This window comes from Bubalus kerabau, chromosome 10 (genome assembly GCF_029407905.1).
Source record: "Bubalus kerabau isolate K-KA32 ecotype Philippines breed swamp buffalo chromosome 10, PCC_UOA_SB_1v2, whole genome shotgun sequence".
NCBI lineage: Eukaryota > Metazoa > Chordata > Mammalia > Artiodactyla > Bovidae > Bubalus > Bubalus kerabau.
In genome coordinates this window covers 24,444,264-24,457,475 of record NC_073633.1, presented here as the reverse complement: position 1 = coordinate 24,457,475, position 13,212 = coordinate 24,444,264, and the positions used below count along the sequence as shown (strand labels likewise).

At 38.8% G+C, this 13,212-nt stretch overlaps 2 protein-coding genes across 10 annotated transcripts in view; one reads left to right on the top strand and one right to left on the bottom strand.

The window, feature by feature from the left end:
* REC114 (REC114 meiotic recombination protein) overlaps positions 1 to 13,212 on the bottom strand; it is a 115,653-nt gene that overhangs the window by 90,756 nt on the left and 11,685 nt on the right. The window contains exon 1 of one of the 9 annotated variants that reach the window (XM_055536947.1): positions 9,233 to 9,539. The exons of 7 other annotated variants lie outside the window; for them this stretch is intronic. Coding sequence is in view for 1 of the 2 variants with exons in the window: in XM_055536945.1 (XP_055392920.1) it covers positions 9,233 to 9,262 (30 nt within the window). In the remaining variant the exon portion in view is untranslated. Of the gene's footprint in view, positions 1 to 9,232; positions 9,540 to 13,212 lie in introns of those variants that run through there. One more of the 9 variants, XM_055536945.1, reaches the window with a different exon arrangement.
* Positions 3,497 to 3,802, top strand: LOC129621011 (small ubiquitin-related modifier 1-like). Its single transcript, XM_055536948.1, has one exon. The coding sequence runs from the start codon at positions 3,497 to 3,499 to the stop codon at positions 3,800 to 3,802; it is 306 nt and encodes a 101-aa protein (XP_055392923.1).

Sequence of the window (13,212 nt, the reverse complement as noted above, 5' to 3'; positions counted from 1 at the left end):
TCCAGCCCACTCTGACTTTCCTATATCCACTTAGGAGGAAAATAGAAAAACAAAACAAAACAAACAAACAAACAAACAACAGTCCATCATCTCAAAATTAACAGCCCTTAACTTGACATCCAAATCTTCCCATTCATTCAATATTCACAAATTGTCAAGCAAGTGGCATCTGTTGCCTGTCACCAGAAGTAGAAGGCCAAACACTTCTGCTCTCTGTATCGTGGTACTGGAGTCACAATGGAAAACAACAGTCAAGCAGTGGAGGAAACAGTACTTGATCAAGCTCAGTACTGGAGGCTGGTTCCCCCATGGCTAGCAAATCCCTCTAGGCGGCCATGGAGGGCAGCTGGCCGGTACTCACCCCTCGTGGCTGTAGCACAACGACTCCTCCTTCTCTCCCCAGGGGACAGATACAGCGCTGCAGCTAGTGCAGCTGGCCAGGTGCCATATGATGCTCAAGCAGAACTTGGAAGCACAGGCTGTGAGGACTCTATCTCTTGCTAAGTAAGTGTTCCAGGTCCGAGGCCCACTCTTTATAGCCAAAAGGGGAGGTTGCAAGGCTGCATGCACAAGACATCTACCATGGACCAGACTGCTGTAGGTTTCTGACTCCCCCAGTTTTCCCACCTCCTACCTCAGAATATAATTCTATACTTCCATTTTGTTAGGTCAAACTGTGGAATCATTCTTGAATCCTGTACTTTTTGCATACCCACATCCAAGAACAAGTCCTTCAAAATATGCAGAATCTAACCACTTCTCACAAGTCTGGTCTGAGTTAGCATCATCTCTAGCTGGATTATTATAATAACCTCCTAACTGGCTTTCTAGTTTCTATTCTTGCTCTCCCCTTCCAACACATTTTATTCTCATTAAAGTAGCCAGAGTGGTCCTTTTTTTGGCAAGGAACAGCGACTTTATTCAGCAAGCCAGGGATCCAAGAAGATGGCGGACTAATGTCCTAAAGTACCATCTTCCAGAGTGATCCTTTTAAAACCTAAGTCAGGTCATGTCATTTCTAGCTCAAAACCCAATAGCAGCTTTCCATTTCTTTCAGAGACTCACGCAAGGTGCTCCACAATCTAGCCCTCCATTACCTCACTGCTCTCATGTCCCTTTGGTCATGCTGCTCGGGCTGCAGTGGCCTCTTTGCTGCTTCTTGAACCTGCTAGGCACATTAATGATTATAAAGCTCAGGGATTTTACAATTACTGTTCTATCTGAAATTGTCTCCTCCTAGATCCACATGACTCATTCTTTGATCTTTTTCAAGCCTTTGCTTAAATATCATATTTCCAAGTAACATCGTTCCTGACCATCCTACCGAAAACTGCCAACAACTCCCTGCCCCATTATCCAAATCAGGTATTGCTGCTGCTGCTGCTAAGTCACGTCAGTCGTGTCTGACTCTGTACGACCCCATAGACGGCAGCCCACCAGGCTCCCCCGTCCCTGGGATTCTCCAGGCAAGAATACTAGAGTGGGTTGCCATTTCCTTCTCCAATGCATGAAAGTGAAAAGTGAAAGGGAAGTCACTCAGTCCTGTCCAACTCTTAGCAACCCCATGGACTGCAGCCCACCAGGCTCCTCCGTCCATGGGATTTTCCAGGCAAGAGTACTGGAGTGGGGTGCCATTGCCTTCTCCAAAATCAGGTATTAGGTTGGTGCAAAAGTAACTGCAGTTTTGCACAGTTGAACTTTACCATTTGATACTGCAATACATTCGTAAATGTGATTATATTATACATCATTTTAATGCACATTTATCACTATGTTTTTTGCTAAAGACTTATTACTTACTGTTCATTTTATATTTATTTTAAAACTAAGGAAATGATGTTAGACAAAAAGTAAATTCAAGTGATTTTCTTATTTGCGCTCAAAATTGGTCATAAAGCAGTGGAGACAACTTACAACATCAACGAAGCATTTGGCCCAGGAGCTGCTACAGAATGTACAGTGCAGTGGTGGTTCAAGACGTTTTGCAAAGATGAGAGCCTTGGAGATCAGGAGAGCAGGGACCGGCCATCAGAAGTTGACAGTGACCAATTGAGAGAATCATAGAAGCTGACCCTCTTACAACTACACAAGAAGTTGCTGAAGAACTCAACGTCAACCATTCTCCAGTCATTAGACATTTGAAGCAAATTGGAAAGGTGAAAAAGCTTGCTAAGTGGGTGCCTCGTGAGCTCAATGAAAATCAAAATAATCATCATTTTAAAGTGTCATCTTCTCTTATTCTACACAATAACAATGACCCATTTCTCAATTGGATTGTAATGTGCAATGAAAAGTAGATTTTATATGACAACTGGCGATGACCAGCTCAGTGGTTGGACTAAGCAGAAGTTCCAAAGTATTTCCCAAAGCCAAACTTAAACCACAAAAGACTGGGGTCACTGTTTGGTGGTCTGCTGCCAGTCTGATCTACTACAGACTGAATTCTGAATCCTGGCGAAACCATAATATCTGAGAGGTATGCTCAGCAAATTGATGAGATACACCAAAAACGGCAATGCTGCAGCTGGCACTGGTCAACAGAACAAGTCCAATTCTTCTCCACGACTATGCCCAATCACACCAATTCTTAGCAATTCTGGTTTTTTTTTTTGTATTTACTTATTTATCTGTCTACATATCTTCTTTAAAAGTAGATGGATATAAGGGATTAAAAACAATATTTAATGAATCCAAAATAATAAGAATATAAAAGGAAGAACAAGTGGGACAAAAACAAAGAAAATACCAAGACTACTTACACCTAACCCTCTCAATGATCACATTAAATGTAAATGGTTTAGACATTTCAATAAAAGACAATCTGACAACAGGATGAGAAGACAAGGCACAACTATATATGAATATAAACATATAAGAAACAAAAGGGTGAGAAAAATACACACTGCTAACACTGTGGTGTTGGGGAAGGCTCTTGAGAGTCCCTTGGACTGCAAGGAGATCCAACCAGTCCATCCTAAAGGAGATCAGTCCTGGGTGTTCACTGGAAGGACTGATGTTGAAGCTGAAACTCCAATACTTTGGCCACCTGATGCAAAGAGCTCCCTCATTTGAAAAGACCCTGATTCTGGGAAAGATTGAGGGTAGGAGGAGAAAGGGATGACAGAGGATGAGATGGTTGGATGGCATCACCAACTCAATGGACATGAGTTTGGGTAGGCTCCGGGAGTTAGTGATGGACAGGGAGGCCTGGCGTGCTGCGGTTTATGGGGTCACGAAGAGTCAGACACGACTGAGCAACTGAACTGAACTGAATACTAGTCAAAAGAAAGCTGGAATAGCTATATTAATTTCAGGCAAGATCATCAAAAGGTATAAAAAAGATCATCTCATAATGATAAGGAGTCAATTAATCAAGAGACATAATTATCCTAAACATTTACATCACCAATAATAACTTAAAAATACACGAAGCAGGCAAGGTTCTGCCTACACAGGCCACTGCTGTGCAGAGACGGCAAGGGATGCCACCATCATCATGTCTGACCAGAAGGCAAAATCTTCAGTTGAGGACTTGGGGGATAAGAAGAGAGGAGAACATATTAAACTCAAAATTACTGGACAGGATAGCAGTGAGATTCACTTCAAAGTGAAAAATGATGACATATCTCAAGAAACTCAAAGAAGCAACTGTCAAAGACAGGGAATTCACATGAATTCAACCAGGTTTCTCTTTGAAGGCCAGAGCACTGGTGATAATCATACTCCAAAAGACTTGGGATTGAAGGGACAAGATGTGATTGAAGTTTATCAGGAACAAACAGGGGGTCATTCAATGGTTTAGATATTCTTTTTATTTTTTTTTCTTTTCCCTTAATCCTTTTTTATTTTTTAAAATAGTGCTTCTATAATGTGATGTTTAAACCAGAATTGAAAAATGGCACCCCCTCTCTGTAAGATATCTAGTAATTTGAATTCTAGTGCCTATTATTTGTTATTGCTTGTTTTCATTGTGTTGATTTGGTGATCAAACCTCATGCATGCATGCTCAGTCATGTCTAACTACTCGGCAACTCCATGGACTGTAGCCCCCCAGGCTCCTCTGTCCGTGGAATTTTCCAGGCAAGAATACTGGAATGGCTTGCTATTTCCTACTTCAGGGGATATTCCCAACCCAAGGATAGAACCAGCATCTCCTGCACTGGCAGGCAAATTCTTTGGGAAGCCTGATCAAATCTCAGCCCCACTTCATACTGCACTCTCCTTTTTAAAAACCATATGTGTGCACAGAGAGGCCACCTTTCCCAGAATTGTGGATTTGCAGGCTTGTGATAAATAAGATAAACTATTGCCAAGTGTTATATAATAACTTTCCAATCAGTCCTGCGACATGTGACTGCTTCACTCCCGGTCTAAGACTTTGAGTGGAAGATGGAAGTCTTTCAGAGAACTGAACTGTGGAAAAATGACCTTTCCTTAACTTGAAGCTACTTTTAACATCTGAGAAAGAAAGAAAGTGAAGTCACTCAGTCGTGTCCAACTCTTTGTGACCCCATGGACTGTAGCCTACCAGACTCCTCTGTCCATGGAATTTTCCAGGCAAGAATGTGGGTTGCCATTTCCTTCTCCAGGGTAACATCTGAGGGTCTGGACCCAAAGAAGCGGAATACCAGGTTGGCATCAAGATGACAGAGGTGGTGAGAATAATGACTAACTCCAAAGGTGGCTACACTGAAAGAAAGCATCTTAAGATGAAAGAAAAATCTTGTCAAAAGATCCTAGAAAAGTTCTAATTTTCATTAGCAGTTAAAGTTATTCATGCAGAAGTATATATAACAGAACACTTTATTTATACTTTTTGGCCTGGGATACATAGGTTTTAAATGGACATCATCTGTACCAGCTTCATTAAAATAAACAAAATATTTGTAAAAAACCATAAAAATACATGAAACAATAATTGATAGAACTGTAAGGAAAAGTAAACAAATCCACAATTACAGTCAGATTTCAACACCCACTCTCAATAACTGACAAGTACACAGAAAATTAGCAAGCATATAGTAGACTTGAATAACACTACCAACCAACATGACCTGACTGACATTTACACAACACTCCACTCAATATCAATAGGCTTCCCTGGTAGCTCGGCTGGTAAAGAATCCGCCTGCAATGCCAGAGACCCTGGTTCAATTCCTGGGTCAGGAAGATCCCGTGGAGAAGGGATAGGCTACCCACTCCAGTGTTCTTGTACTTCTTTGGTGGCTCAAATGGTAAAGAATCTGCTTGCAATGTGGGAGACCTGGGTTTGATTCCTGGGTTGGGAAGATCCCCTGGAAGAGGGCATGGCAACCCACTCCAATATTCTTACCTGGAGAATCTCCATGGGCAGAGGAGCCTGGCGGGCTACAGTCCATGGGGTTACAAAGAGTCAGACATGAGAGTGACTAAGCACAGCAGGGCACCACTCAATATCAGCAAAATATATTTTCTTCTCAAGTGTACACAGAGCATTTACAACATAGACCAAACTCTGGGCCATAAAACAAGTCTTAGTAAATTTTAAAGTATGTTCTCTGAGCACAAATTAAGTTAGAAATCAGAAACAGGAAGATCTCTGAAAAGGTTCCCAAATATTTTGGAACTAGACAATGTACTTCTAAATACTATAAAGTTGGACTATAAAGAAAGCTGAGCACCTAACAATTGATGCTTTTGAACTGTGGTGTTGGTGAAGACTCTTGAGAATCTCTTGGACTCCAAGGAGATCCAATCAGTCCATCCTAAAGGAAATCAGTCCTGGATATTCACTGGAAGCACTGATGCTGAAGCTGAAACTCCAATACTTTGGCCACCTGATGTGAAGAACTGACTCATTGGAAAAGACCCTGATACTGGGAAAGATTGAAGGCAGGAGGAGAAGGGGACAACAGAGGATGAGATGGCTGGATGGCATCACTGACTTGATGTACTTGAGTTTGAGCAAACTCCAGGAGCTGGTGATGGACAGGGAAGCCTGGTGTGCTGCAGTCCATGGGGTCCCAAAGAGTGGGACAGGACTGAGTGACTGAACTGAACTTCTAAATAACCCATGGGTAAATAAGAAATTAAGAGAGAAATTAGGAAGTATTTTGAACTGAATGTAATTCACCATGTTAATAAACTAAAAAAGAAAAATCATAGGATCACTGCTCAATAAATGAAAGAATATGCAAAAGACATTTGACAATATTCAGTATCCATTCCCGAGTTAAAAAAAAAAAAAAATCAGCAAACCAGGAATAGAAGGAACTTCCTCAAGTTGATGAAGGGCATTTATGAAAAAACTACATCATGCTTAACAGTGAAAGACTAAAAGCTTTTTGTCTAAGATAAGGGACAAGAATATCACCACTTCTATTTGACACCGTACTGGAAGTTCTAACCACTGAAATTAGGCAAGAAAAAGAAATAAAAAGCACTCAGACTAGAAAGAAAGATGAAAAACTGTCTTAATTATCTTAATTCACAGATAACAAGATCATTTATATAGAAAATCCAATTTACTTCCCTAGAACTAACAAATGAATTTTAGAACAACTGCAGGATACAAGATCAATAAATGAAAACTAAAAATATACAAACTAGTAAAGAACAACTGGAATCTGGGATTTTAAAAACATCAAAATTTACAACAGCATGAAAAATATGAACTAGTTAGGTATTAATATAAACATGACAAAAGGTGTAAAAGATCTACAAGCTAAAAACTGACAGAAATTTAATATACAGTAAATATATGGAGAGAGACACTTTGTTCACAGGTAGGAAAATTTAATATTGTTAAATGCTGTCAAATGCTGACATAGGCAGAATAATAATCCCCACCCAAAGCTTCCTGACATTATCCCTGGAATCTATAAATATCTTATCTTACATGGCAAAGGGGAGTTTGCAGATGTGATTAAGTTAAGGATCTAGAGACAATAAAGTATTCTGGATTTTCCAGATGGGCTCAGTGGAATCCTAACGGTCCCTATAAGGGAAAGGAGGAGGCAGAAGTGTCAAGAGTAAGAGAAGGAAACCTGACCGCTAGCTTTGAAGATGGAAGGGTAGTAGAAGGCAAGGAACTCAGGTGGCCTCTAGAAGCTACAACAGAGAAGAAATAGTCTCCCCTAAAGCCTCCAGAAAGTAATTAGCCTCCAATTAAAATAAATAAATTTATATTAAAAAAAAAGAAAGAAATGCGGCCCTGCTGACACCGTAATTTTAGCCTTTTAAGACCTGTTTTAGACTTCTGACCTCCAGAACTATAAGCAAAGTGTAAGCAAACTAAGTTTGGGTTGTTTTTTTTTTTTTAAGTCACTAAGTCTGTGGCGATTTGTTATAGCAATAATAAAATTTTAAATTCTTTTGAAGAAATTAACATGCTGATTCTAGTATTCATGTGGAAACCCAAGGGTCCAAAGAAAAGGCCATAAACCAAGTGTTTAGGTCAGTCAGTTAACATTAACAACATACCCACTATGTATTGCTCTCTCTTATAAGTGTTTGGGAAAGGAAAAAAAACATAGAAAGGAATGTCCTTGACCGCTTCATTGATTCATTTCCTCATTCAACAAATATTTACTGAGCACCTAACTGATGCTCAGAAGCATTTTTTTAGATGGGCTACATCACTGAACAAAACATTAGCTGCTCTCATGGATCTAATGCGGGATGAGATGCAAGACAAGGTACAGACAACAGTAAACAATAAATCAGTAGCATACCAAGAGCGGGATGGTGAGAGCAGTCAACCCCGGTGCAGGCAATAAGGGAATGCTTTGTTGAGAATTTATAAACAATAGCTGAACTCACTAAAAAGCAGCTGCTCTTTATTACCACCCAGTGCTAGCAATTCTAATCAATGTCACTGATGAAATACCCTTCCCCGAAAAAAATCTTTTGTTGATCTAAGTTCTAAACAACTGCTGAGTTTAAATAATATATACTGCTGAGTTTAACCCTAAGATTCAAATTTTCAGATTTTTATTATTTATTCTTTAATAAACTTTGTTTCCTACATAGACATTCATCTGGAAAACTCCCAATTATAAAGTTGGCACCCATATATGCAGACTTAACCACATATATCTGCTTCAAGAGACACTCACAAGCCTTTGACATACTTCAAGCTTGCTGCAAAGTTCTTGTCTCAAACCCTTTCTTAGGATGCACTTCATTTCAACCCTGTGATACAACATTCTTCTACATTTAAATCATAGATTCAAACCAAACAATGCCAGCACAGGGATTATAAAGACTAGGAAACAGAACTCGAGTTACTAGAAAGCTGTCATTTCATGGAACCGACTCTTTGGTATTTATATTTGTGTTTAAAATTTTAAAACAACCAAAGTGCAAGCAACAAGATGGAATGTTTTTGTTTGGCAAGTGCAAATTTTAGTTCACACTCAAAATATTTTACTAAATTTGAATAATACTTTTAATATTAAAATACTGTTCTTTTAAAACTGTTAAATGTTTCCAAACTATATAACAAAAAGAGAATAAAACATATCAGCAATTTTATCATTAGCTGCCTAAATTGTACCTGTGGAGATTTTCAGTTTTACTTTTTAAAATCACTTCTCAAAGAAATTAATTACATAAAATATCAGCCTCTAACCAAAGAAGCAAAGTTCAAACATTTAGCTGTTCAATAGATATAAAAACAACTGGCTAAGCATTTGTGCTTTTTTTTCCTGCCTTATACTATAGTGTGCATTTCCTTTTCCTTAGTTATCTTACTGCCATGCTTATAATAATGAATCTCAATCAAATAATTTTTGCTGTTTGCATAATAATAAATTTTATTTACGAAATTTTTGTGAAAATAATTTCATCATTTAGGAAAGTGTTAAAAATTATCCACTTTGGGCTTCAGATGTTCTAGACACACCACTGAACATAATAAGTAAATTATCTGGTATATAAGAAAGCGCTAGGCACTAGAGAATAAACAAAGCAGGGTATGAGGTGGGGGGTTGTAAAGACAGGGCATGGATGTTACAATATAAATAGGGTAGTCAATGTGGGCATCACTGAGGTGAGGCTTGACCAAAGACTTGAGATTTCTGAAACAGGTACTATTTTTCATACAATTTGCAATATTTCATCTGAAAGATATTTAGAGTATGCTGAGCTTAAAAATGTCTAATCTAAGACTTCTAAGAGGGTCAAGAAAAAATATAATTTGATTGCATTCCTGCAGTCTTCTCTTCCCAAACCCAACCCAAACACCAATTACCTTTCCTTGAGCAGTTATTAGAATCAGCATCCAAGTGGGCTATAAGGGTGGGCTGAGGTCTCAGAATCCAGACGAAAGGAGCTGGTGTGTTTTCCCCCTCGTTGAGAATGTAGACCCAGGCCTAAGCAAGCAGCCAGAGGGCAAAGGCAGGAATGCCCCAGTTCTTGGGAGACAGCTTAACCCATAGACATTGGTTGATTACGCCAGGAAGATTAGCTTGTGTATTCTGAAATTCCAAGTGCTCTCCCTCTAAGGAGTCATAGTGGAGCTGGGCAACTTACTCAGCTGAGTCCTTTGTACTCCTCTACAGAAGACCTAGAAGGTGAGACTCATGCACTTTCCAACACTTAACATTTAAGGTATATTGGGCTTGAGCCCCAAAGGTAAGAAGAGGCATAAGTTAAGGAAAATAACAACATATCAAATAGGCTAAAGAGACAAAGAACAAATAGAAAACACAGAACACGTGGCTCCTAGCAGTTAAAAAAAAAACCCACAGGAGATCAACAACTTGAGCCAAAAAATAATTATTATTATTATAAATAACATTTAATGAGCCCTGGAGCTAAAAACATGCTTTACAAATATAAAAATTCAGTAGCTTAACTGAAGAACTGGATGGACACTGGTGAGACCAAATTAATGGTCTGAACGATCAAGTAGGAGAAATTTTCAGAAACACAGAGCACAACTACAAAGAGGAAAAAATCACATGGACAAGATAATGTGGACTAAAGACTCAGCCATAGGAGAACAAATCTTAAAAACAGGAGCTAAAGTGGAAGAAGAGAAACAGATGGAGTAAATGCAATGATAGCAGAACAATTACCTACTTCTGTTTCATTGACTATGCTACAGCCTTTGACTGTGTGGATCACAACAAACTGTGGAAGATTCTGAAAGAGATGGGAATACCAGACCACCTGACCTGCCTCCTGAGAAATGTGTATGCAGGTCAAGAAGCACCAGAACTGGACATGGAACAACAGACTGGTTCCAAATTGGGAAAGCAGTACATCAGGGCTGTATACTGTCACCCTGCTTATTTAACTTATATGCAGAGTACATCATGAGAAACGCTGGGCTGGAGGAAGCACAAGCTGAAAACAAGATTGCAGGGAGAAATATCAATAACCAGAGATACAAAGATGGCACCACCCTTATGGCAGAAAGCGAAGAGGAACTAAACAGCCTCTTGATAAAAGTGAGAGGAGAGCGAAAAAGCTGGCTTAAAACTCAACATTGAGAAAACGAAGATCATGGCATCTGGTTCCATCACTTCATAGCAAATAGATGGGGAAACAACGGAAACAGTAACAGACTATTTTCTTGGGCTCCAAAATCACTGCAGATGGTGACTGCAGCCATGAAATTAAAAGACACTTGCTCCTTGAAAGAAAAGCCATGACCAACCTAGATAGCAATATTAAAAAGCAGAGACATTACTTTGCTGACAAAGGTCTTATAGTCAAAGCTATGGTTTTTCCAGTAGTCAGGTATGGATGTGACATTTGAACCATAAAGAAGGTTGAATGCCCAAGAATTCATGCCTTTGAACTGTGGTGTTGGAGAAGACTCTTGAGAGTCCCTTGGACAGTAAGGAGATCAAACCAGTCAATCCTGAAGAAAATCAACCCTGAATATTCATTGGAAAGACTGATGCTGAAGCTCCAATACTCTGGCCACCTGATGTGAAGAGCCAATTCATTAGAAAAGACCCTGATGCTGGGAAAGACTGAAGGCAGGAGGAGAAGGGGACAACAGAGGACGAGATGGTTGGATGGCCTCACTGACTTAATGGACATGAGTTTGAGCAAGCTCCAGGAAATGGCGAAGGACAGGGAAGCCTAGTGTGCTGCAGTCCATGGGGTCGCAAAGAGTGGACATGACTGAGAGACTGAACAACACAAAAGACATTGTGCTGCAACAGCTGCAACTCCAGAGGCATCACACGCTTCCAATAGGTAGTGCCTACCGCTAGTCTAGCCATAAAACCCCCAGAACAAAAAAACTGAATCTGAATTTTATCAAGCCTCTGGATTCAGCTATCAATTCACAAGAAATACAGAGAACTAAGGATCACATTAATTGCACTCCAGAGATGCAGTCACAAAATCATAAAGTCAGAAACTCTTCAGAACTCTTCAGTTTCTTCAACAAATAAATTACAAGGAAGGAAGAGGGGTAGATAGGAGAAACATAGGGAAGAGACCGCAAAGATTAAAACAGATACTAATCAATCACCATGTATGGTCCTGTTTAAAAGAATTATTAAACTTATGAGACTATTAGAAATTTGAGCACTGACTATTTGATAATATCAAGGAACTGTTTTTTTTTTTTTTTAGAGTAAAAAATGGTATTATTATTGTGGGGTTTTTTAAGTTTCTATCTTTTAGAGATACAAACTAAAATATTTGATGAAATGGTAAGATGGCTGAGATGTGCTTCAAAACAACATAATGGGGACTTCCCTGGTGGTGCAGTGGCTAAGACTTCGTGTTCCCAGTGTAGAGGGCCCAGGTTCCATCTCTGGTCAGGAACTAGATCCCATATGCTGCAACTAACACCAGGTACAGTCAAATAAATAAGTAAATATTAAAAAAAAATAACATGATGGACATGGAAAGAATATCAATGAAGCCAGATTGACCATGAGTTGGTAACTATTGAAGCTGTTAATACGGACGTGTGAGTCTACTATACTCTTCTATCTACCTTTATTAAAGAAATTCAAGCATAATCAGAAGTTTTACCTAAGGATTTTTTGTTGATTAAGCAGAAGGGTAAGAAAAGCATTCAGCTTACATGTAGTAGGGTACTACATGAAGTACCCTAACCCATCCGAGAAATTCCAAATATTATAATGCCTAATACAATCCAGGAATCTGAGAAAAAATTTACTTATTTAAGGCTCTTGGGAAATATTTTTAATGGGTGATAATTTAGCATTTTGCTGGAATGTTCACATTAGCACAACAGAAAATTTTTTAAAAAGCTATTTTTAATGACAAAGTCTTCACAGAAAAAGATCATTTTAGGGTGTCAGAACATCACATTCATATCTTCTCTTTCTAGTGGCTTAAGATTTAGGTCATCAAAACAGTATTATGGTACAGGCAAAAAAAAAAAAAAAAAAAAAAACCCAACCCCAGACACATAAACCAATGGGACACAATAGAGAACCCAGAAATAAACCCATTTATATACAAATCAACTAATATTTGACAAGGGAGCCAAGAATACTCAATGGAGAAAAGACAGTCTCTTCAATAAATGATACTGGGAAAATTGGATACTCACATGTAAAATAATGAAACTAGACCCCTATCTTACATCACTCACAAATTTAACTCAAAATGAGTTAAAGACTTCAATGTAAGACCTGATACCATAAAACTTCTAGAAGAAAACAATGGGGAAAAGCTCCTTGACATTGGTCTCAGCAATGATTTTTTTTTTTGGATATTAAAAAAAGCACAAGCAACAAAAGCAAAAATAAACAACTGAAACTACATCAAACCAACAAACTTCTGTACATCAAAAAATGACCAACAAAATGAAAAGACAAGCTCTAGATGAAAGTATTTGCATACCACCTATCTTACATGGGGTTAATATTAAAAAATATACAAGGAGTTCATACCAATCAATAGCATAAAAGCAACTAATCCAATTTCAAAATGGGAAAAGGACCTGAAAAGACATTTTTCTAAAGAACTAGTTCAAGTCCAACAGATACAGGTGCTCAACATCACTAACCATCAGAGAAATAAAATCTAAACCACAATAAGGTATCACCTCCCATTTGTCAGAATGGCTATTAATACTATCAAAAAGACAAAGAGGTGACGAGTGCTGGTAGCATGTAGAGAAAGGGAACCCTTGTGCGCTGCTGGTGGGAGTGTAAACTGGGGCAGCCACCATGGAAAACGGTATTGAGCTTCCTGAAAAAAAAGTTAAAAGTAGAACTACCACGT